At 40.6% G+C, this 23987-nt stretch overlaps 1 protein-coding gene across 1 annotated transcript in view; it reads right to left on the reverse strand.

Moving 5' to 3' along the window:
* gna12a (guanine nucleotide binding protein (G protein) alpha 12a) overlaps positions 1 to 23987 on the reverse strand; it is a 94065-nt gene that overhangs the window by 37564 nt on the left and 32514 nt on the right. Inside the window, exon 2 of the mRNA XM_078558596.1 lies at positions 16117 to 16332. Coding sequence (XP_078414722.1) covers positions 16117 to 16332 — 216 coding nt within the window. The remainder of the gene's footprint in view (positions 1 to 16116; positions 16333 to 23987) is intronic.

The raw sequence follows: 23987 nt of genomic DNA on the forward strand, positions 1-23987 counted from the left end.
TGCTTCGCCATTCAATAAGGTCATGGCCGATCTGATTGTAACCTCAACCCCAAATTCCTGCCTACCCCCGATAGCCTTTCACTTCCTTGTTAATCAAGAATCTATCTAGTGCTGCGACCCTCAGAGGAAAAAATTCTCATCTCGTCTTAAATGGGTGACCCCTTATTTTTAAACTGTGACTCCTCGTTCTAGATTCTCCCACAAGAGGAAACATCCTTTCCATATCCACCCTGTCAAGCTTCTCAAGGTTTTATATGTTTCAATCAAGTCGCCTCTTACTCTTCTAAATTCCAGTGGATACAAGCCTAACTTGTCCAACCTTTCCTCATAAGACAACCCCCCATTCCTGGTACTAGTCTAGTAAACCTTCTCTGAACTGCTTCTAATGCATTTACATCTTTCCTTAAATAGGGAGACCAGTACTGTACACAATACTGCAGATGTGGTCACAACAGTACCTTGTACAATTGAAGCATAGCCTCCTTTCTCTTGTAATCAATTCCCCTCACAATAAATGATAACATTATATTAGCTTTCCTAATTACTTGCTGTACCTGCATACTAGCCTTTTGTGATTCATGGACTGGGAACCCAGATCTCTCTGAATCTCAATCATCTGCAATCTCTCACCATTTAGATAATGAGCTTCTTTTTTATTCCTCCTGCCAAAACAAACAATTTCACATTTGCCCACATTGTACCTCATTTGCCAGATCTTTGCTCACTCACTTAACCTATCTATGTCACTTGGTAGCCTCCGTATGTCTTCTTCACAATTTACTTTCCTACCTATCTTTGTGTCATCAGCAAATTTAGCAACCATTCCTTCGGTCCCTTCATCCAAATCATTAACATAAATTGTAAAAATGCTGAGGCCCCAGCACTGATCCCTGTGGCACACCACTCGTCATATCCTGCCAACCAGAAAAAGACCCATTTATGCCTACTCTCTGCTTCCTGTTAGCTAGCCAATCTTCTATCCATGTCAACATGTTACCCCCTACAGCTTGAGCTTTTATTTTCTGCAATAATCTTTGAAGTGGCACTTTATCAAATGCCTTCTGGAAAGCTAAGTACAGTACATCCACCAGTTCCCCTTTATCCACAGCACGTGTGACTCAAAGAATTCCAATAAATTGGTTAAGCATGATTTCCCTTTCACAAAACCATGTTAACTCTGCCGGATTGCCCTGAAATTTTTGAAGAGCTCTGCTATAACATCTTTAATAACAGCTTCTAACATTTGCCCTGTGAGAGATGTTAAGCTAACTGGCCTGTAGTTTCCTGCTTTCTGTCTCCCTCCCTTTTTGAATAAAAGGAGCTACATGCTTTTTCTTTTAAGTTTGATACTGTCTTTAACTATTTTAGTTAACCATGAATGGTGAACCCTCCCGTGGGAATTTCTCTCTCTCTTTGGAATGTATATATTCTGTGTATTCTGAAATATCCCTTTAAACGTCTGCCACTGAACCTCTATTGACCTATCCCTTAACCTCATTTGCCAGTCCACTTTAGCTAGCTCTGCTTTCATGCCCTCATAATTGCCCTTATTTAAGTTTAAAACACTAGTCTTGGACGCACTAGTTTCTCCTTCAAAATGAAAGTAAAATTCAATCATATTATGATCGCTGCTACTTAGAGGTGCCTTCACTATGAGGTTATCAATCCTATCTTGATACTCAATACCAGGTCTAGCATAGCCTGCTCTTTGGGTGGCTCCAGAATGTGCTGTTCTAAGAAACTATCCCGAAAACATTCTATGAACTCATCTACACTACCTTTGCCCATCTGATTTTTCTAGACCATATGTGGATTTATATATTTGTCTATATCCCCCACAATTATTGCTGCACCTTTCTGACAAGCTCCCATTATCTTTTTTGATTCTCTGTCCTACCATGTAGTAACAATTAGGGGGCCTGTAAACCACTCCCACAAGTGACTTCTTTCCTTTATCATTTCTCATCTCAACCCAAACTAAACATCCCTCTCCATTGTGCTAATACCATCTTTAATTAACAGAGCCACCCCTCTATCTTTTCCTAACTTCCTGTCCTTCCTAAATGTCACCCATCCTTCAATATTTAGGTCCCAATCTATGTCATCCTGTAGCCATGTCTCTGTAAAGGCTATCGGATCATAGTTATTTATTTCTACTTGCACTATCAGTTCATCTGTTTTGTTTCAAACGCTACATGCGTTTAGATACGGAGCCTTTAGTTTTGACCTATTACTTTTGTAGCGCCTAGCCTTATCTGCAGATTTACTCTTAGATTTGTACTCTGTCCCTTCCTGTTTATCATTTCCCATATTAATACCTTTCTCTCTTGCCTGTCTTTATTCCTTGGTTTACTACATCTTCCCAAATTTGATCCCTGGCCCCCAATATTCAGTTTAAACCCCTCTCTACTTCCCTATTTATGCAGCTCGCGAGGACACCGGTGGTGTATAATGTGGGTAAGTGTGAACTTGTCTATTTTGGCAAGAAGAATAGAAAAGCAGTATATTATTTAAATAGATAGAGATTGCAAAACTCGCTGGTACAGAGGAGTTTTGGTGTCCTGGTACATGAATCACAATAAGTTAGTATGTACGTACAGCAAATGATTAGGAAGGCAAACTGAATGTTGGCATTTATTGCAAGAGGAAATGGAATATAAGGTGGGAAAGTTTTACTGCAGTTGTATAGGGCCTTGGTGAGACCACATCTGGAGTACTATGTAGGTTTTGGTCTCCTTATTTGAAAAAGGGTATAATTGCCTGAGAAGCAGTTCAGAGAAGATTCATTCGAATTATTCCTGGGATGATGGGCTTATCTTATGAAGAAAGGTTGAACAGGTTAAGCCTATACTCATTGGAGTTTAAGAATGAGAGGTGATCTTATTGAAACATAAAGTCTTGGGGTGGGGAGGAATTGGATATGGTGGATACCAGGACGATGTTTCCTCTTATGGGGGAGAAACTAGAACTCGGGGACATAGTTTAAGAATAAGGGGTCGGCCTTTTAAGACAGAAATTAGGACAAAATTCTCTCTCTCAGGGGGTCATTAGAGTGTGGAATTGTCTTCCCCTGGAGGTAATGGAGACTGAGTTAGAGAGATTTTTGTTGAATTGTGGTATAGACTTGAGGCATCGAATGGCCTACTCCTGCTCCTATGTTCCACTAACAAAATGGATGGCCACCCATTCCTCATTAAATTACTCTGCCTTGAGGCGGCACCTTTTGCAAATGCACATTCTGTGAACTCTTTAGCCTCCCTTATATGACAAGTAGTCACCAGGGACTACACAAGCTACAGCTGTCCTCTACCATCATTTCCACCTCACCCCCTTCAGCCAATTCTAAAATATTTACTAAAAAGATTAATAGAATCAAAAACTTAGCAACTTAACCTCTCAAGTATAACTTATGGCAAAATACACCCACGGTTCAAATACTTCAGAAACAGTGGCCTTTTGCTGCTCAAGAATAATCTCTCACTGCTTCACTCGTTCATACTGTCTTAACTTACATATAGCCCAACAACCAAAGGTAGAGTCAAACAAACAGAACAGTTAATCATACAATCTACATATAGCATTATTTAATCCACTGCTGGTTCAATCCAGCTCACATACAAGACACCAAATAAACAAGCTTAAACCAATCTTTGTACTGAACATCTAAAATTAGACAAATCAAAGTACAATAGAATAATTAAGTAAAAATTTCAATTCCTGTACCTCTCAGAGTGTAAGGATCACACTTTATTGGCATTCACACTCCACTGGAAATGCAGGCTAAAATTGTGCATGGGTCAGTTATTAAAAGTAGTCTTTAAGACTGAATATGTATAGTTACCAAATCTGTCTTTTCTCCTAAAACTTTATGTCCGAGAAGGGGCTTAATCTCATTTTCAATTAGTACTTGCCTATGGAAGATGAAAAATGTCTCCTTCCCCACACCCCACCAACAAAATTAATTTGATTTTATATATTTAATTAAATATATCTTTCTTAAGTGAAAGAGGTGGCTTTTGGCTGATGTTCTTTTAAAAGAAGGAATGTAAAACAGAAAAAAATGAATAAATTCTATAGATTTTAACTTTTATACAAAAGTGATTTTTTGAATAATCAAGTATTATGAACATTTCAGAAAAGCTATTCTTGAACTTAGACATTTTTTTGACAGATGGAATGATGTAACTTAAGGCCATCTCAATAATGGAATGATCTAACTGAATTCTTTAAATGATAGGAAACTTTCTCACTCTTTTCCTTGGATATTTGTCTACAAATAATAGTTTTACTTGAACTACCCAAGGGAACGAGAGTTCTTCCAATAAGATCTTAAAGTTTAAGACAGCAAACTGGTGGGTATTTTGATTTAACAGGTTTAGTAATGGAGAAAACCCTAAAAATCAGCTTTTAAAACCTTCAATTCTTTTATCTCCAAGGCTTGCTAAGTTTTTAATGACATGCTTTAAAGAAAACGGAGTTACAGACCATGCAAAGTGTCTTGAGGCAAATTAACCTCCTCAGTTCTCAACTTCGACAATGCTGAATCTTCTGCTGAACCTACTTAATAGAAGCTGTCCACCTCATATTTATATCAGCGTAAGCCAGACTGATCAACTGGTAATGTCACGCCTCTGCACTCTTTTCAAACTGATCACATATTATAAAATTACATTTTCTAAAGAGTAGCAGAGAGACAGATGCACTTATGTGGATTACCACATAACATTTGGTTTGTAATAGCAAATACTGAGTCATACACAGCACCACAAAGAAGAAATGCGTAGCTACAGATCTGAAATCTATGATCTTGAGGAGAAAATCTTATCAATTTAAGCTCAAGGTGGAGAAATTGAGCACTTTTCAACATAAGGAAGGAAAGGGATTACATTTATATAGCAACTTCCACAATCTTAGTAAACCTCAAAAATACCTCATTGGCTGAAATGTTTTAACAGCAGTCACTGTTGGAATATAGTCAAATTGCACACAAGGTCCCATAAACAGTAATGATAGGAGTGGCCAGATGTGTTTTGGTGATATTAGTTAAGGGATAAATACTGGCCAGGGCATTAAGATGAATCCCCTGCTCTTCTATGATTAGTGCCATAGGATTTTTAAGTTGACCCAAGTGGGGGGGACACATCCTTGGTCTAATGTTGACTTGACTGTAACTGATCTGAGAGCGGAGCACACTCCCAGTTCTGCACTTAATGGCACCTGATTATGTGCTTAGGTTTCTGGAGTGAGGCTTGAACTCTCAATCTTCTGATTCAGAAGTAATAATATTATATGCCAAGGCTGATACCTAAAAGTCAAGACCTCTAATGTGTTCAGTATGGCTAGAACTATAGTTAATTCTTAGTTCTACCCAAAAACGTCACTCATTTCCAAATGTGGAAAGTCTCAATTTAGTTCTTAGCAGGTATGCGTCCACTGCACAAGCCTACTTGCAATTTGGGACTATTAATAATCTCACTTAAAAGACTAAGATAAAAACAAAATACTGCAGATGTTGGAAATCTGAAGCAAAAACAGAAAATGCTGGAAAAAGTCAGCAGGTCTGGCAGCATCTGTGGAGAGTCCGTAATGACCTGAAGGAGGAAGGGTCATACTGACTTGAAACGTTAACTTGGTTTCCCCCTCCACAGATGCTGCCAGACCTGCTGAGTTTTTCCAGCATTTTCGGTTTTTGTTTCACTTAAAAGACTATTTTTTAAAAAAATGTAAATGCCTTAATTAGTCAGATGGTGAGCTCAGCACCACTAGTATCTCCAGGAGGTGGGAGCTGCCTGCCTGGCACCAGCCACAAAGCCACATATTTGGGGCTGCCACTGCTTTGCCGAAGAGAGTAGGCAGCTCCCTTGAGGGCCAGCAGTGTCTACAGTGATGAAAGGGGCCATACAGCCTAGGTGATGATATGGCACTGAAACCAGCACAAGGAGGCCAGGAAAGGTCAGCTTTAAATAAATGGAGTGAAGGTTTCTGATGGCCCCACAACAAACCTGACAGCTGGGCACTGAACATGTACTAGGCTGTTTAGGATTGCCAAATTAAAGATTCAAAATTGCAATCAAAAACACACAGGTCTCTTAATAAGCTCATTAAGGAGAATAAGGGGCCATTAATTGGTGGCAAACAGGTTCCCCGTTCCTTCCCCACCCCCCGGCAACCCTTTGAAAATTCAAATCTGTCCTGGAGGTGTCAGGGTCCCGAGATGACCACCCGGACCGTGATTTTTAAATCATGCCCGCACAGGGTCCCCACCGTATGTCTCTTTGAAAATCAGGCCCAGGATATCTAAAATGGTGCGCTCCCCACAATTGATCCCTCTCAAGTTTATGCACATGTGAATTTATTCAGAAAAGGTGAAAATAATTTAGTTACACCTTTGACTGAAAAAGGTACATATCAGAATCACAGAGCAGAGACCCTTCGGCCCATCGAGTTTGTACCGACACGTGAGAAACACCTGACCTACCTACCTAATCCCATTTACCAGCACTTGGCCCATAGCCTTGAATGTTATGACGTGCCAAGTGCTCTTCCAGGTACTTTTTAAAGGATGAGAGGCAACCTGCGTCCACCACCCTCCCAGACAGTGCATTCCAGACCGTCACCACTCTCTGGGTAAAAAAGTTTTTCCTCACATCCCCCCTAAACCTCCTGCCCCTCACCTTGAACTTGTGTCCCCTCGTGACTGACCCTTCAACTAAGGGGAACAGCTGCTCCCTATCCACCCTGTCCATGCCCCTCATAATCTTGTACACCTCGATCAGGTCGCCCCTCAGTCTTCTCTGCTCCAACGAAAACAACCCAGGTCTATCCAACCTCTCTTCATAACTTAAATGTTTCATCCTTGGTAACATCCTGGTGAATCTCCTCTGCACCCCCTCCAGTGCAATCACATCCTTCCTATAATGTGGCAACCAGAACTGCACACAGTACTCCAGCTGTAGCCTCACTAAGGTTCTATACAACTCCAACATAACCTCCCTACTTTTGTAATCTGTGCCTCGAATGATAAAGGCAAGTGTCCCATATGCCTTTTTCACCACCCCACTAACGTGCCCCTCTGCCTTCAGAGATCTATGGACACACACGCCAAGGTCCCTTTGTTCCTCAGAACTTCCTAGTGCCATGCCGTTCATTGAATACTTCCTTGTCAAATTACTCCTTCCAAAGTGTATCACCTCACACTTTTCAGGGTTAAATTCCACCTGCCACTTATCTGCCCATTTGACCATCCTGTCTATATCTTCCTGTAGCCCAAGACACTCAACCTCACTGTTAACCACCCGGCCAATCTTTGTGTCATCCGCAAACTTACTAATCCTACAGCCCACATAGTCATCTATGTCATTTACATAAATGACAAATAATAGGGGACCGAGCACAGATCCCTGTGGTATGCCACTGGACACCAGTCACTAAAGCATCCTTCTGTCATCACTCTCTGCCTCCTACAACTAAGCCAATTTTGAATCCACCTTATCAAATTACCCTGTATCCCATGTGCATTTGCCTTCTTTATAAGTCTCCCATGTGGGACCTTGTCAAAGGCTTTGCTGAAATCCATATTACATATTAATTACATATAAAGTTATGAACAACTTACTATCTACAAAAATGGGGGGTGGCGGGGTTATCTTAAAAAATTTGAGATCCTGCTGGGAGTCAGGAGCTGAACCAATGCACCAAGTGAAGGTTTATGAAGCCAACTTCGATGAGCTTCACCAGGTGTGTAAAATAATGCCGTTATTGAGGCAGTCACCCATGCAAAAAGACAGTTGAATAGGAACAGGAACAAGCAGAGCTTTACGGTTGAGTTTATAACAGACTCAAACTGAATACTGATCAAAATAGACAAATACCAGCAGCCATGAAAGCTAGGGGTCACTCTCTGAAGTGTGACTAATGATCTGTGTAAGTCATCATATAACAGACAACTAGCTTCATGTAAAGGAACTTAGCCATTTGTAATAGTTCCTAATTGTTGTAATGCACCAACACTTATTAAAAGAAAATGATCTTAACGGTCAGGTACCTCTAGCTTTCCTCACAATCTCAGTCAATACAATTCTTGAAGGCAAAACATAGCAGCCTAAGCTAACATATAACTCCTAGTGATCACTATACAGCAGCACCATAGATGGTGATTTTCCAATCCGTCCATGTTGATTGTGCATGGGCAAGTAGTGGGAAGGCTGGAAAATGAATAGAATTATATGTTTATGCATCTTCAAAAGATGAACTTTGGTCGAGAAGAAAAACAAACCTTCTTTGGTTTTAATAGGGAGCATTGATTCATTTATTTTAAGGCCATTCTCCCATTAGAAAGGGATTAGGAAAGGGATTCCTTCTTTTTCAGCTTTGATGGTTGTGGGATTTAAATGAACTCCAGACAGCACAGCTACGGATCTTTACCACTTTTTAAAAGTGACATCCACTGTAACATCTAATTAAGGTCAAAGTGCAGGTCTTAATAATCTACAGCTGCATGATATAAATTATTGGTATTTTACAGGATTTGCCCAGCAACTGAGATATTCACTTTAATAATTGCAAGCTGGTACTTAATGGTGATTCCACTTGTGAAAAGATACTGAATATCATCTGACAAGCAACAACACCCAAATAGTCATATTTCAATTTCATTTCATACATAAAAAATTAAGTCTAAAATTAAATTCTAATCAGTCTTCTGTACGCAGTGAAATCATGACATTTCTTTATATATAGTAGCAGAAGTTCTTAGCAAATACAGCAGCATAAAGACATGCTCTGCAACATGCCAAGATAAAAAAACTTTAAGGGACATCATGATACTTAAATTTTACAGCTACATAGCTGTATACATGACTAAAATGCTGCTTACAAGAATTGCATCCAATAAACCCAAAACCAGGGGTTGTGGAAACAGACAAACAAGTTACACTACTGTATTGTAGATCCAAGAGTTTTGAGTAAGATTTCAAAATTATACTGGATGAGAAAACCTTAATCTTTTCCAAATTCTTAGGAAACAAAATGCTTGTGTTCAAAAATAACAGTCGGACCCAGTTTGATGCATCCATTATTTTTGAAACTGTTATGCTCAATTGACTTCACACAAAGGATTTTGAACACAAGTCCCAATCTCACCATGGCAAGTGTGTGTCATTGAATTCAATGAATCTGGCAATTTATGAGCTAACAGCAAAAAAAATTAAGGTTTTGTGGGATTGTGAAACCCATCTTGGCTCATGAATATCCTTCAAGCAAGGAAACCTACTGCCTCTATCTGGTCTAATCTATTCATGGTTCCAGTCTTGTACCATATCAATGACTCTTAAAGCCCTTAGCACAAACAGGGATGGGGAATAAATAGGTCTTGCCCACATACTAGGAACAAATAATTTTTAAAATGGCAATTCCAGATTGTATGGAGGTCTAGAAAAAAAAAAAAGGACATTCAGGTATAGACATTCTGGATGGAAATAAAATCTGAGCCATTTTTTAAAAATCAGCCTGCTGAGATCTAAGCTACAGTTTTAGTTTCACAATGTAGATTACTTTCTCATTCAATAATATACAGAAATGATAGACAGGCAAAGGCCAGTTGGTCCATTGGGCCCATTCTGTAGAGAACTTTATTACCTCTGCCACAACCACACCACCCCTGCAAGCTTCCCACTTACCAGCAGTCATGTAATCTCCTGGGAGAGACATGGTGATATTTTATAAAAAAAATTAGGTCAATTTAGGAAAATAAGAACGCTAGGAAATTCATTTAACCTGCAAAAGCAGTCGAGACAAGTTGTTGGAGGCCACAGAGACAGCAAGGTACACCAGCCAACAATCCAACTTATTTTTGCATACAAAATCATCTTCAGCTAGAATCTTTTCCAGCTGGCAATTTGCTCCAAAGGTTGATGACCTTCTGCAAAAATAAAAACCTCTTGACGTCTAACCAGCTTTATATTTCTGTAAATACATATGCATTTCCATTCAACAGCAAGGATAGATACGGAGGAAGACAAACATGAATTTACACAGCATTTCAAATGTAGAACAACATAACAGGGATCTTTGTGAGGAAAACAGGTGCCAAATCAAAGAGGGAATACATCAGGAGGTTTGGCGAAAAGATTGGGAAGTGGGAAATGAGACACTTAGGAAGAGAATTCCTAATATTGGTGCCTAGTTGGACGAAAGAACAGCTGTCAATGTTGTGGCAAATGCAGAGTTAGATGCACAAGAGCCTGAATCAGGTGAAGATAAGAATCTGAGGGGGCGAATGATTTATAGGCTTGATTGAGGTTCCAATGATTGGCTACCGAGGGCCTGAAAGAAAATGGACGAGAATTTTAAATTTAAGAATTTTAATGAACTGGGATACAATTTACATAGGTGCAGCCAGTGAATATTCTGAAGTTATTACTCTGATACCAGCTCCAAGTTCATCACAACTCATTTCAAAGCAATAACAATGCAAATTTTAAAAGCAAACAAACTAAAATATTTACTTACAATTTATCTTTTTATAGCACAAAAGGATTTTTCACAGCATATGCTCAGTACCAAGTTATAAACAAACCTTAATGAAATCCATATGAAAGCTTTGATTTGGCGCCAAACAGCTCCACAAGATATTCAATAAATTCCACTAACAAATTTAAATAAATAAGCATGCATGGTGGTGCTGCAATGTTGACTTTCATGAAGATCATGGCCTTTTCAGTTTTTGGGTGGGGCATAGCTTATCAGTAAGTAGGGGCAATAAACTGTCAAATCTAGTTTAAGAACTATGTTTTTCCAATCACTTTAAGTATTACTGATATTTTGCAGAGACAAGTTCTGCTTGTGATCAAATTCCGAACACTTGTTTCTGAAGAGGAAACCAACTTTGTCATCACTCTAGTATAGTGGATCTCAAACAGTTATACATCCCCTGGGGGTAACATGGGAGAAATTGTCTAACAGTGGATTTAACTTTTGTATCCTCATTTTTAAATTCATTATTTTCTCACTATATGTGTGGGTGTAAAATAAAATGTTAAAATGATAAATAAAACATCCTAATGGAAGTTTGTTCTGCCATCTGTATTTTTTCCCAAATGCAAGGGCACATGACATGATCCAGGGACAGGCTAGCAGGTTTGTATAGGGAACAGTTTTCATCACCAGCGACCTCTCCGCCTGCTCTTTCAGATTCCCAGTTTGGATCAGAAGTCTCTGTAGAGGGCCTGTGCTTTTCCAAACCACATGGAGCCAGCAGGGTGGTCTGTGGCAATGCATCTTCTAGGAGGAGACGACCATCACTCAATTTACCTGGCCTTATGCTAGAGAAGCAAGACACCTGCTGACTGTTGGCAGTTTCCTGGGCGTGCAAACCCTGGCTAGAAATGGAATTATGGAGTCTGGAAGAGTGGGGAGTCAACTGTTCCAGTCCACTGACCACTCGCTCCAGGAGGCTTGTGTCTATGAGCTGGCTCCTTGGGGGAAGGAGTGCATGGTCCACCCCATCGGGAATCTCTTGCACCCCAAGAGAAGTAAGGTTGCGTCTGCATCCTGTCATCAAGATCAGTGCAGAGGAGCTAGGTGGAATTAATGAGGCTGAATGATTCCTCTGCAGCACCAAGGGGTCTGGGTGTTCTTATGCATGAAACACACAAAGTTAGCATGCAGGTGCAGCAAGTAATTAAGAAGGCAAATGGAATTTTGGCTTGCATTGCTAGGGGGTTGGAAGTATAAAAATAGGGAATTCTTGTTACAACTGTACAGGGTGTTGGTGAGGCTGCACCTGGAGTAGTGTGTTCAGTTTTGGTCCCCGTATTTAAGAAAAGATACGCTGGCATTGGAGGCAGTTCAAAAGAGATTCACTAGGCTGATTCCTGGGATGAAGAGGTTGACTTATCAAGAGCGGCTAAACAGGTTAAGCCTTTATTCATTAGAGTTCAGAAGAATGAGGGGTGATCTTATTGAGACGTACAAGATTCTGAGGGGGCTTGACGGGGTAGATGTTGAGAAGATGTTTCCACCAGTGGGGGAATCTTAAACTAGGGGACATAGTTACAGAATAAGGGGACAATCATTTAAAACTCAGATGTGAAGGAATTTCTTCTCTCCGAGGGTAGTGAATGTCTGGAATTCTCTACCCCAGGGAGTTGTGAAGGCTAAAAGTATTTAAAAGGAGGAAGTAGGTAGATTTTAGAAATATCAGGGAGTTGTGGGCTATGAGGAGCTGGCACGAAAGAGGAGTCGAGGCCTGGAGCAGATCAGCCATGATCTTACTGAATGGCAGGGCAGGCTCAAGGAGCCGGATGGCCTACTCTTGTTCTTTATGTTCTTATACAACGTGGGGCAGAAGAATCTACTGAAAACTTCAACTTAGGTAAGACATTCAGAATTTTCATACTTTTAAACAAAAAAAATCTAACTCTTAATCAATATTGCCTCTAAACTGTGCAACAACCTGCAAGTGCCCATGCAGGTCATGCACAAGATGGCTCCTTTAAAGTTACCTTGCATTTGCTGCCGTGCAAAAAAATTTCAAGGCCTCAAACAATTAAATCAATCGCCCACACAATCCAAAAAAAAAAACAAATTTAGAGGGAACGCTGCTTTTGATACCACAGAATCAGAAAACCTGCACAACATTTAATACTCCATTAGCAAATATATCATACATTTTGTGTAAACAAATACATGATGGCATCAACACTTCTTGATGAAAAAAGTTCAATCGATAGTAATACAAAACAAAATTTTGCATTCATATAGTATACTTTATCATGAAAAATAGCTGATGTAACTCCACAAATGGAAGTTGACAGGAAGGGGGTATAAGCCATGGGGGGAAAGATTTTTTTTGGGGGGTGGGGGGAGGTGACCAAACTTAGTCAAAAAAAAAATTTCTTAGGAAGACCTTTGGAACAGAGACTGTGGACATGCACAGGATACAAGGGGAAGAGTAGAGCTAATGCCATGAAAGGATGCACCACTGGTGAGATAAAAGGGGAGTTGTACTGAAAAAAAAGAGGGCTGAAGGATATTGTGGAAGGTAATGCAAGACTTGGAGGATGTTATAGAGATAGGGTACAATAAGGCCATAAAGAAATTTGATAAGAATAAGTAGTTCAATTTAATGTGTTGTGGGAAAGGGGCCAGTGGTAGTTTAATGACAGGTGAATGGGACTTAGTGAAGACAGGACACAGGTTGCTGTGTTTTGAAAAAGTAGGAGTTTGTGTGGGATTAGAGGGTATTGGAATAGCCACATCTAGAGATGAAAAAGAATGGATAAGGGTTTCGGGCAGCAATGTTGCACAGATGGAAGTAGCTAAATTACTAACATGCTGACACTTCAGCTTCCACATGGTCACGACAAGTAAGTTACACGTCTAAGTCAAAGATTTATGACCCTCTTCTTAAGAGCAAAGAAACAATACATAGATACTAGCCAGACCTGTATCTTTCAAGAACAAGGTTTTAATCACAGTCAATAGTTCTGGAGTTTTTTCCTCCCCACTGATCGGTCCAGTACCAGGACGAACCAGGTTTCACTAAAACCAATATAAGTGCTCTCTTGCCCACATGTCTGTCCTTGGCTTGCTGCATTGTTCCAGTGAAGCCCAACGCAAACTGGAGGAACAGCACCTCGTCTTCCGTCTAGGCCCAACGCGGTCTCCTCTACATTGGTGAGACCAAACGCAAACTGGGCGACCGCTTTGCAGAACACCTGCGGTCTGTCCGCAAGAAAGACCCAAACCTCCCTGTCGCTTGCCATTTTAACACTCCACCCTGCTCTCTTGCCCACATGTCTGTCCTTGGCTTGCTGCATTGTTCCAGTGAAGCCCAATGCAAACTGGAGGAACAGCACCTCATCTTCTGACTAGGCACTTTACAGCCTTCCGGGCTGAATACTGAATTCAACAACTTTAGATCTTAAACTCCCCCTCCCCCCATCCCCACCCCGTTTCTTCCCCCTCCCTTTTGTTTGTTTGTTTTTTTTTCAATAATTTATATAGATTCTTCTTTTCCCACCTATTTCCATTATTTTTAAATCTACAACTAATACCTTGTTAGTCTTTCCACCCCACCCCCACTAGAGCTGTACCTTGAGTATCCTGCCATCCATTCTTAATTAGCACTTTTCTTCGATAATATCACCACCTTCAACACCTCTTTGATCCTTTTGTCTGTGACATCTTTTGATTATCTGCTCCTATCACTGCTTGCTTGTCCCCACAACCACCCCACTCTCAACTTCTCTCTCCCCCCGCCCCCCACCTTAAACCAGCTTATATTTCACCTCTCTCCTAACTATGCTTCAGTTCTGTTGAAGGGTCATGTGGATCCGAAACGTCAGCTCTTTTCTTCTCCACCGATGCTGCCAGACCTGCTGAGTTTTTCCAGGTAATTCTGTTTTTGTTTTATAATAATAAAGCAACTGTAACAAAATGAGCATGCTGCACCTTTAGTACTGGGGAAATTTTCAAAATACAGGCTTGTGACATGGAAGTTTGAAGGTTTAATACTGCAAAAGCATTGTTCAAAACATTTCTTGATGTTACCACGTCTACTGTACTGCATTAAAACTAACTATATTGGGTTATAAACAGACTGGAGGCTTTTTCTCATTCCTACATTCTTAACTTTTTTTTCCCCTTCAGTACACTGACCTTCATTACAAGTTGGAAAAAAATGTGTTGATTATACAACGCCATATGCCTACAAGTCCAAAATTGCACACCACAAATGCTGGCTAACCAATTTTGCATGTACGGCACTGCTAAGCTATTAACTATTACTTTTCACGATATGTTGAAAGCTGCATAATTTCATGCAGGACAAATGGTTGACAGTGACCTTAAGGCTAGAAATCAGTTTCCCCAATAATTTCGCGCATGAGTTCACTGTGTCCTGTGGTACTGAGCCACACACATCAAGAAGGTCCCAGGCTGGAACCCTGGCCTGCGCTGAGTTATACATTAACAGTCTCCTCTTTGCTTCAGTACAGCTGGCAGAAATCCCCAAAACCCATCAATGCCTCAACTTCGGACAAGCAACAAGGAGGCATCCTCTGTGTGTGGGAAGCAGCTCAGTCTAGACAGTTTCCCTTCCCTCCAAATGTATTAATAGAGAAGGCTTAGTGCAAGGATCAGTGAAGATTTGGAATCTAACGCAGGCCCTTTGTCTGGAATCCAACATTCTACAAGACCAAGGCAGAATATTTGTACCTTGGCACCAAGCAGTGCTACAGTTTATTTATTCCTTTAATACTGGCAACACTTTTTGAAAAAAACAGTTAAATGAAATCTTTATTGAACATATTATAGATTATTTAAACAATTGCTTAAATGTGTGAAATACAGTTAATCAAATACAGATCAACAGAATACTTAGTCAATGCCACAAGCAAGATGCATGGAGTAACTTAGCAGAGGAACATTCTGCTCTTCACTGGTCCCATTTAAATATATAAGAAAATGTGCATTAAAAAAAATCATTCTATTCAGAATTATGCCTTTTACACCGCCAAATAAGCACTGAGGAGCGATCTGATTTTTAAAAAAAATACATTTCTGTTGTCTTCAGCTGCATTTATTTTGGTTCACTGTTATCCAATGCTACTGGCTCCTGTCACCAGTCTCGCACAGCCACCAATAATTCTGGAGTTTGCTAACAGCAGTGCCATGCAAAACCCATTATTTACCAGGTTTTCTCAGGAGCTGACTTTTGAAAATCCAGGTGGTCTGCGTTAAGAAAACCTATGCATTAGGAGCCAGAGGAATCAGCATGCTAATAGTCCAATGTAAAAAAAAGTAGCTATTGTCAGAACTTCTCTGTGGCATCATAGTAGGAAATGGCTTCACCAAATAGTTAAATGGGAGGGGATAAAATAAATCAAGTGTTAACATTTTAGTGCAAGAACCAATTCACCAAGTGACAAGTAGACCAAACTATCTATTGACTTCAGGGCACCAGCAGTAACAATCTAAAACAGTATATTGGCTACATGTTGGCATTTTCAAATTGTCTGGAGGCTAGTTATCTGCTGCATCAAGTCCCTCCCTCATATAAATCAATGTATTTTCCCTTCATTCTGTGCAACTCGTTAGAACTTGGTCACTTACCAGCTGAAACTCTCGTCTTCTGTTGTATGCTTCCTTGATTCCTGAATCTTGCCAGAGTGCCCTCAGTGCTGGCACATACAATTGAAATGTGGCTGGCTCTACTGGCATGCCACATTTGTTTTCAAATGCCATGACAAACATTCCATGCTTCTCGTTTTCAGTATTTTCCCAGGGAATGCCCAACTTGTTCCTTGCATCCACCAACACCTTCATACCCTAAAAGAGGGAGATAACAAAGGGAGGTGATTATTAACCACTTAGGTTCTGTGCAATAATTTATGATTACATTATTTTCACATCTACACTATTTGATGATGAGCGGAATGCTGTTACCTGTAAACTCTGCATGAAAATTAACTCTGCACCTTTAATGACTTTTCAAAACAGGAGACATAAATCTTCCCCTTTGTACTCCATACCCCCAAATAAAATCAAGATACTAGTCTGAATCAATTCAGGCTCTGGCCTTTTAGATTGGCGTTACTACCAACCGCAATGTGGAACTACACTATCACTGGTGTCATCTGAACAGATTTCTCTTTCTTTTAAAAATTAATCTTTATTATACACATGAAACTGTTTCACATACAAATAGCCACAAGTCTGAAGAAAAGGACAGTTAAAACAGAAGCCATCTAGTTCACTCATTCGCTAGCTTGCAATGCACAGGTGAAATTAAATGACAAAACTGCATAACTTGCGATGCTTTTCATCCTTTAAATAATATGCATTCTCCACATACTACAGGAATCAGATCTAAGCTCTGCAGTCCTGCCATATCCAGTCATGAATGGTGGTGGACAATTAAACAACTCACTGGATGAGGCGGCTCCACAAATATCCCCATCCTCAATAATGGGGAGTCTAGCACATCAGTGCAAAAGATAAGGCTGAAGCATTTGCAACAAATCTTCAGCCAGAAGTGCTGAGTGGATGACCTATCTCAGTATCCTCCTGAGGCCCCCAGCATCACAGATGCCAATCTTCAGTCAATTCAATTCACTCCACGTTATCAAGAAACGGCTGAAGGCACTGGATACTGCAAAGGCTATGGGCCCTGACAATATTCCAGCAATCGTACTGGAGAACTTGCCACGCCCCTAGCCAACTTGTTCCAGTACAGCTACAACACTGGCGTCTACCCAGCAATGTGTAAAGTTGCCAAGGTATACCCTGTACACAAAAAGCAGGACAAATTGAACCTGGCCAATTACCACACCATCAGTCTACTCTCGATCATCAGTACAGTGATGGAAGGGGTCATCAACAGTGCTGTCAAATGGCACTTGCTTAGTAATAACTGCTCACTGATGCTCAGTTTGGGTTCCACCAGGATCACTCAACTCCTGGCCTCAGTACAGCCTTGGTTCAAATACGGACAAAAGTGCTGAACCCCAGTGATGAGGCAAGAGTGACTGCCCTTGACATCAAGGCAACATGTGACTAAGTATTGCATCAAGGAGCCTTAGCAAAACAGGAGTCAATGGGAATTGAGGGAGAACTCTCTGCTGGTTGGACTCATACCTAGCACAAAGGAAGAAGATGGTTGTGGTTCTTGGAGTCAATCATCACTGTTCCAGGACATCACTCAGGAGTTCCTCAGGGTAGTGTGCTCAATCCAACCACGTTCAGCTACTTCATCAATGACCTTCCTCCCATCATAAGGTCAAAAGTGGAGATGTTCACTGATGAATGCACATGTTCAGCACCATTCCCGACTCCTCAGATACTGAAGCAGTCCATGTCCAAATGCAGCAAGATCTGGACAATATCCAAGCTCGGATTGACAAGTGGCAAGTAACATTCGCGTCACAGAAAATGACCATCTCCAACAAGAGAGAATCCAACCATTGCCCCTTGACATTCAATGACATTACCATTGCTGATTTCCCTGCTACCTACATCCTGGGGGTACCATTAACCAGAAATTGAACTGGACTAGTTATATAAACAATATGGCTACAGGAGCAGGTCAGAGGCTAGGAATTCTGCAGCGAATAACTCACCTTCCGACTCCCCAAAGCTTGCCCACCATCTACAAGGCACAAGTCAGGAGTGTGATGGAATACTCTCTACTTGCCTGAATGAGTGCAGCTCCAACAACGCTCAAGAAGCTTGACACCGTCCAGGACAAAGCTGCCCACTTGATTGGCATCACATCCACAAACATTCACTCCCTCCATCACCAACTCTCAGTGGCAGCAGTGTGTACCATCTACAAGATGCACTGCAGGAACTCACCAAGGCTCCTCAGACAGCAGCTTGCAAACATACGACCGCTATCATCTAGAAGGGCAAGGGCAGCAGATACATGGGAACACCATCACCTGGAGGTTCCCCTCCAAGCCACTCACCATCCTGGCTTGGAAATTTATCACTGTTCCTTCACTGTTGCTGGGTCAAAATTCTAGAACTCCCTCCCTAACAGCACTGTGGGTGTACCTACACCGCATGGACTGCAGCAGTTCAAGAAGGCAGCTCACCAGCACCTTCTCAAGGGCAATTAGGGAGGGCAATGAATGCTGGCTTGGCCAGTGACGCCTACATCCCATGAATGAATACAATAAAAAAGAGCCCAAGTTGAAAGGTTCTAGCGAAAATACATGCTGATCACTTACACATGAAAACGTTAATACTGTAAAAAGACAGCATCCACATAGTCTCCATTTGTCATGTTGCTGCAACAATGTCAGAATGAATTGACTCAAAACATTCCAAAACTTTACCCTGAATCGCACCAATAAGTAACAACTAACAAGCAACCTTTCGTGTATTCGATAATTCTCAAGGCTACTCCTGATAACCGATTTAATGTTTTACACAGTATTGAATCATGACTATTACTAGACAACATTAACTTCTTTTGTAATCGCTTCCAGATGAAAAGTATTTTATGCAATGACCAGAAGCTTCAGAAATTGTGAGTGCAACATTTAATTTTGCTTGGTATTCATAATATTTGTATGTGTGAGTGCTCATATACCAACTCAACTGTAGGGGCATCTTGTTGTTGGTAACCGGTGTGTCAATGGCAAAAATAACTAAATTAAGCTCAAAGTCCAGCAAGACCAGATACTCCGTACAAAGCAAAATCTTAGAAATTTCTTTTATTTTTATACATTCAATTGTTTGTTACATGGCTGTCAATGGAAAACAGGACTGATCACTAGTGTTACCGTAGAAACTAAAAATTGTAGTTTTCCTTCCCAGAGTGTAAACTTGGTTCAATTGGTAGGACTCCCATCTCCAGAAAGATGTGGATTTAAGATCTTAATCCAAGGTGATACTCATCTTTAGTACTGATGCATTACTACCTTGTCAAAGTGGTGATTTTTCATGGCTTATCAAGAAACAAGTCCTATCCACTATTTCAGTTGAGTGTTAAAGATCTTATAATACAATTTGAAAACAAGGGTGTTCACCTGGTATTTTTGAAAACACTGCAAAGGAGGAAATAACAAAAAATAATCCTCATTTTGTTGGCATACTACTTCTGCAAGTTAGATTTGGGGTCCTTAATTTTTCTCAAGGCACTGAAAGCCAAACTGAGATAAAAGTCGAGGAAAAAGATTATTTTTTTAAATAAAGGGCAGATGCGCCCCATTGAGGGAAGTAACTCCTGCTTTATTCTCTTTTCTTTCTTCCTGCACCCTCCCACTCCCCATCCCGTCCAAAAACCAAGACTTCAGCCGACTCTGGAAAACTGTTCCCCTCTCCGTCCCCTACCACTAATTACCCAAATATATACCTTTATTTCCTCTTCTCCACTTCCTATTCCCCCTGTTCACATCCATTCATCTTCTTCCTTCGCCCTAAATTCTCCTTCCCAGCCATCTACCTACTTGCCCCCACTGCATCCATATGTCCTCTGCCACCAACGCAACCTCTAACCCTGTATTGATCTGAATGCTTGATCTTGACTCTGCATGTAATGGCATGGAACATCAATTGCTGGTTATTAAAATTAAACATGTATTTGGGTTACAAGTTATTAATGATGCAGTGAGCAAACATCATGGAATACATAGACCTATTTCCACTGGCAGCTTAAAAAGGGAGACGCAGAGCAAGAGATTACCTAAAAACAGATTCTTAAACCTGCAAGTTGCTTGATTAATGTGAGAAAATAAAAATGTTGATCAGGCATATTTCAAAATCTGATAAATTATCAGGAAAACAACTAAACTAACTAATTTCTATTAAAATGAACATCCCATTAGGGCTTTTCTAAATTCTTCAACAAAAACCTTCAGAAAGCTTGCAAATAGAAAATGATTCCCCTTCCCAATGACCCAAAATTACAAAGAAGCTACTGGGCAAAATCATACAATCAATAGCTCTTCAGAGTCAAATCAGTTAGAAAGAATACAGAAGTCAAAAACTGTGAGCTTATCCAGTCAGGCTGAGTTGCTCTTTTTTTCAGTTTGACAAGATCAATCCTAAAATTATGCCATGAAACCCAAAACTTGAATTTCATTTTCACTGCATGTGCAGGAACACACACGCGCACACTGAATTTAGTAAATCTTCATGACTTAATCATGTAAAACAGCAGACGCAAGGACAATTACAGTTAACTGTAAAAACAACAGGCAGCATTCATGAACTAACATTTGGGCTGCAATCAATTTCTTTAATTGTGTGCAGCTAATGTATTTTTTAATCTGCCCCAATAAATTCCAGTGTTCAGGAAAGCACCTGTTGCAATATCAACGTTCTCTCTTATTTCCATATTGTGAAAAGCCATTCTGAACCACCATTTTGTTTGAATTATTTTACACCATATAGATTAGTTAAGTTCAAATGGCATCATTACTCCTCAAACTGGCTGTAAAAACAACTGTTGTCAATTGAATGTAGTCATTTTCCAAACTGCATAGAAATTTCAAAAATATTCCTAAGACCTCACCAAGTAGAATGACAGTAAGTTTGAGTGTAGAGAGGAGGCAGGCAGAAAAAAAGGTTAAAAAAATGTAAATTACCATGTGCAGAGCCAGATTTCAAGCCCACAATATTTAAATTCCTGGACCTTACGTGCATGGCAGTTGCTCATCCAAAACATGCAAAACGCAGCAGCTGATCTGTGCATTGAAGTTCTGATTGGCATCAAAGGAAGGCTCACCAGCAAGCAGGTAATTCCTAGGAGGGGCTTTTGGTGGGGTCTTGCAAACCCTACTCTACCAAGCTCTACAAAAGGAAAGATTTAGCATATCCTGGAGGGCCTCGATTCTTTGACAGGTGCCGACCCACTTCAGCTTGGCAACGAAGCCGTTATGGGCATAAATTTAGCAAGTTCTTGTTTGCTTTGTGCAGGCATTTGAGCCACCAAACTGCAGTGAACAACTGAAACGGTGGTCGGTGAGGTTCCAGTGGAAATCGATGATTAAGCTTAATTAATGCTGCATTAAAAATCTGCATCCCTGCCCCACCCAACTAACATTATCAATTTGCATACATTCAATCTGCTACTCCCTGGTAGTGAAATCAATTTGGTCAATATCACCAACATTCTCCCATGTGACTACAAGTGTAACAGATTATCCCTCCTTAACACACCTTTGGCCTCTCCCCAGTCTCCAATACGGTCAATCACTACAACATGTCATCACCTGCCTCTGTCATCCATTCCAATGCACCATTCCTATTTGTTCATGGATAGCCAGCAAACTCCCCACAATAGCTTTTTATTTTGCCTCCAACTGGGCATTGCTGGCATTCTCCAATGATTCATTCTTTGATCATCTTTCCACTTACACATGGCCTTTTGGCAATACTATATACAAGTAACTCAACTTCTTCGTGAGTGCCAATGTTGTCCAGCAATACAGGTCCCAAAAATGCTACTTTGCAGTCTGACTGCAAATGGATGGCAGTCTGACTGCAAATGGATGGAATCAAATTGTGAGCTAGAAATTCCTCCAGCCAATCATAGACCTCCTGTTTGTTTCTTGCCAGAAACTTTGCAGCTTTTCCAGGTTCCATTTGCCTCAAAGGCCACTCACAAGTTAAACTCTATAATGCGCAATCTTGGTACCCTGCTCAACTTCAAGCTTCAAACGGTTCTTCCAGTTCGACACACCTCAGACTGAAATTCACCTCACCCACACCAATGATAAAATCCTTATTCGCACATCGGCACCACTGAATTGACTTTTCAAATGCCCCGACAGCTGCCAGCTGTTCTCCTGAACTTCGCCCTGCATAAACACTCAAATCATCCAGGCCTCTACCAATCACAATCTATATTAAGTCCTATTCTTATCAAGGCAGTCTCCACTGACCTCCACTCGCTCTTCATTCCCTGCTGCATTAACTTTAAAATCCATATCTGTTCATGTAACCGCCATCCCAAATCAGAGATTGCACCCTGTTCTTCACATTCTCTGAATTCCTGCTCTGTGTTCCCAACTCACTTATTGTAAAGAACCATGGGACATTTCACTACATTAAAGGCATTATACAATTTTCTGTAATTTTTTTTTTAAACTTATGTTGGAGTTAGCTTTTTCTACTGGTTTTGGTATAATTGATCATAGCACAGTAAAACTGAACACTCCACTTTTGATACCTAATATCAGCACCAAGTACTTTCAGGTCTGATCAAAGTTCTACTTCAACAACTTACCTCGCCCTCAAACAAACACAAATCGTCTCTCCAACTGATATATTTTCAACTGTATCAGCAATCCCTGCAACCTGACTGAATAAGTCTGCTAACTTTACGACAGTTTTGTACTTTAGTTGTAGATTTATTAGTAACTAGGTTAGGCCCTATACACTCATTGACTGAAGGACCAAACACTGTAGGGAGGCTGAGATATGCAGCCTCAGAAGGAAGCAAAGATAGGGTGGGTGGGTCTAAAGGCAAATTTTCTAAACTAAGCATGCTGCGATGAGCAAAAATTACTAATGATTAGTATTGGTAGAATTGTTATTTTTAACTGGGGCACAGCTACTTGGTTTCTCATATTATTGACACAAGCTAAAAGAATCAAAATGGTTATCAATGTTTTCGCCAAAGAATTTACAGCATCACTTGTAAAAATTGAACAATTTAACGAATGGAATAATTTCCAAAAATCAAACCACATTGATGTTCCCAAATCCAGATCACAGGAAGTTCTGTTTCCTTTCCCACACAGAGATTACATCACCACACATCAACACTTGGGCAAGTAGCTTTTGATGTGACTGAGTATTCAGAGTTCACATGTTGTGTAAAATCACTCAGTCAAGTTCAAACAATGCACTCCTAACACATTGACGCACAGGCAGTGAGCACAAATGCCCAAGTTTAATAAATAAAAACTTAAGACACGCAGCACAATTTAAATTAAGAAAAGGAAATGATAACAGATGATTGTTTATTTTTCAGAAGTTATTCTCCATTTCCGCCTGGGCCATTCATCAAGACAAGAACTGATGCCAATTCTACTCCAAGAGCTGCAATGCTGTATTCAGTAGGACTCTATGGAGGAACAGCAGTGACCTTTTTTTAATTCATTTACAGAATGTGGGCATCGCTGGCTAGGCCAGCAGTTACTGCCCATCTCTAATTGCCCTTGAGAACATGGTGGGGAGCTGTCTTCTTGAACCACTGCAATCCATGTGGTGTAGGTACACCCACAGTGCCGTTAGGGAGAGTTCCAGGATTGTGACCCAGCAACAGCGAAGGAATAGCAATATATTTCCAAGTCAGGGTGGTGAATGGCTTGAAGGGGTACTTCCAGGTGGTGGTGTTCCCATGCATTTGCTGCCCATGTCCTTCTTGATGGAAGCAGTTGTGGGTTTGGATGGGTGCTGCCTAAGGAGGCTTGGGGAGTTTCTGCAGTACATCTTGTAGATGGTACACATTGCTGCCACTGTGCATC

This window comes from Cetorhinus maximus, chromosome 15 (assembly GCF_964194155.1).
Source record: "Cetorhinus maximus chromosome 15, sCetMax3.hap1.1, whole genome shotgun sequence".
NCBI lineage: Eukaryota > Metazoa > Chordata > Chondrichthyes > Lamniformes > Cetorhinidae > Cetorhinus > Cetorhinus maximus.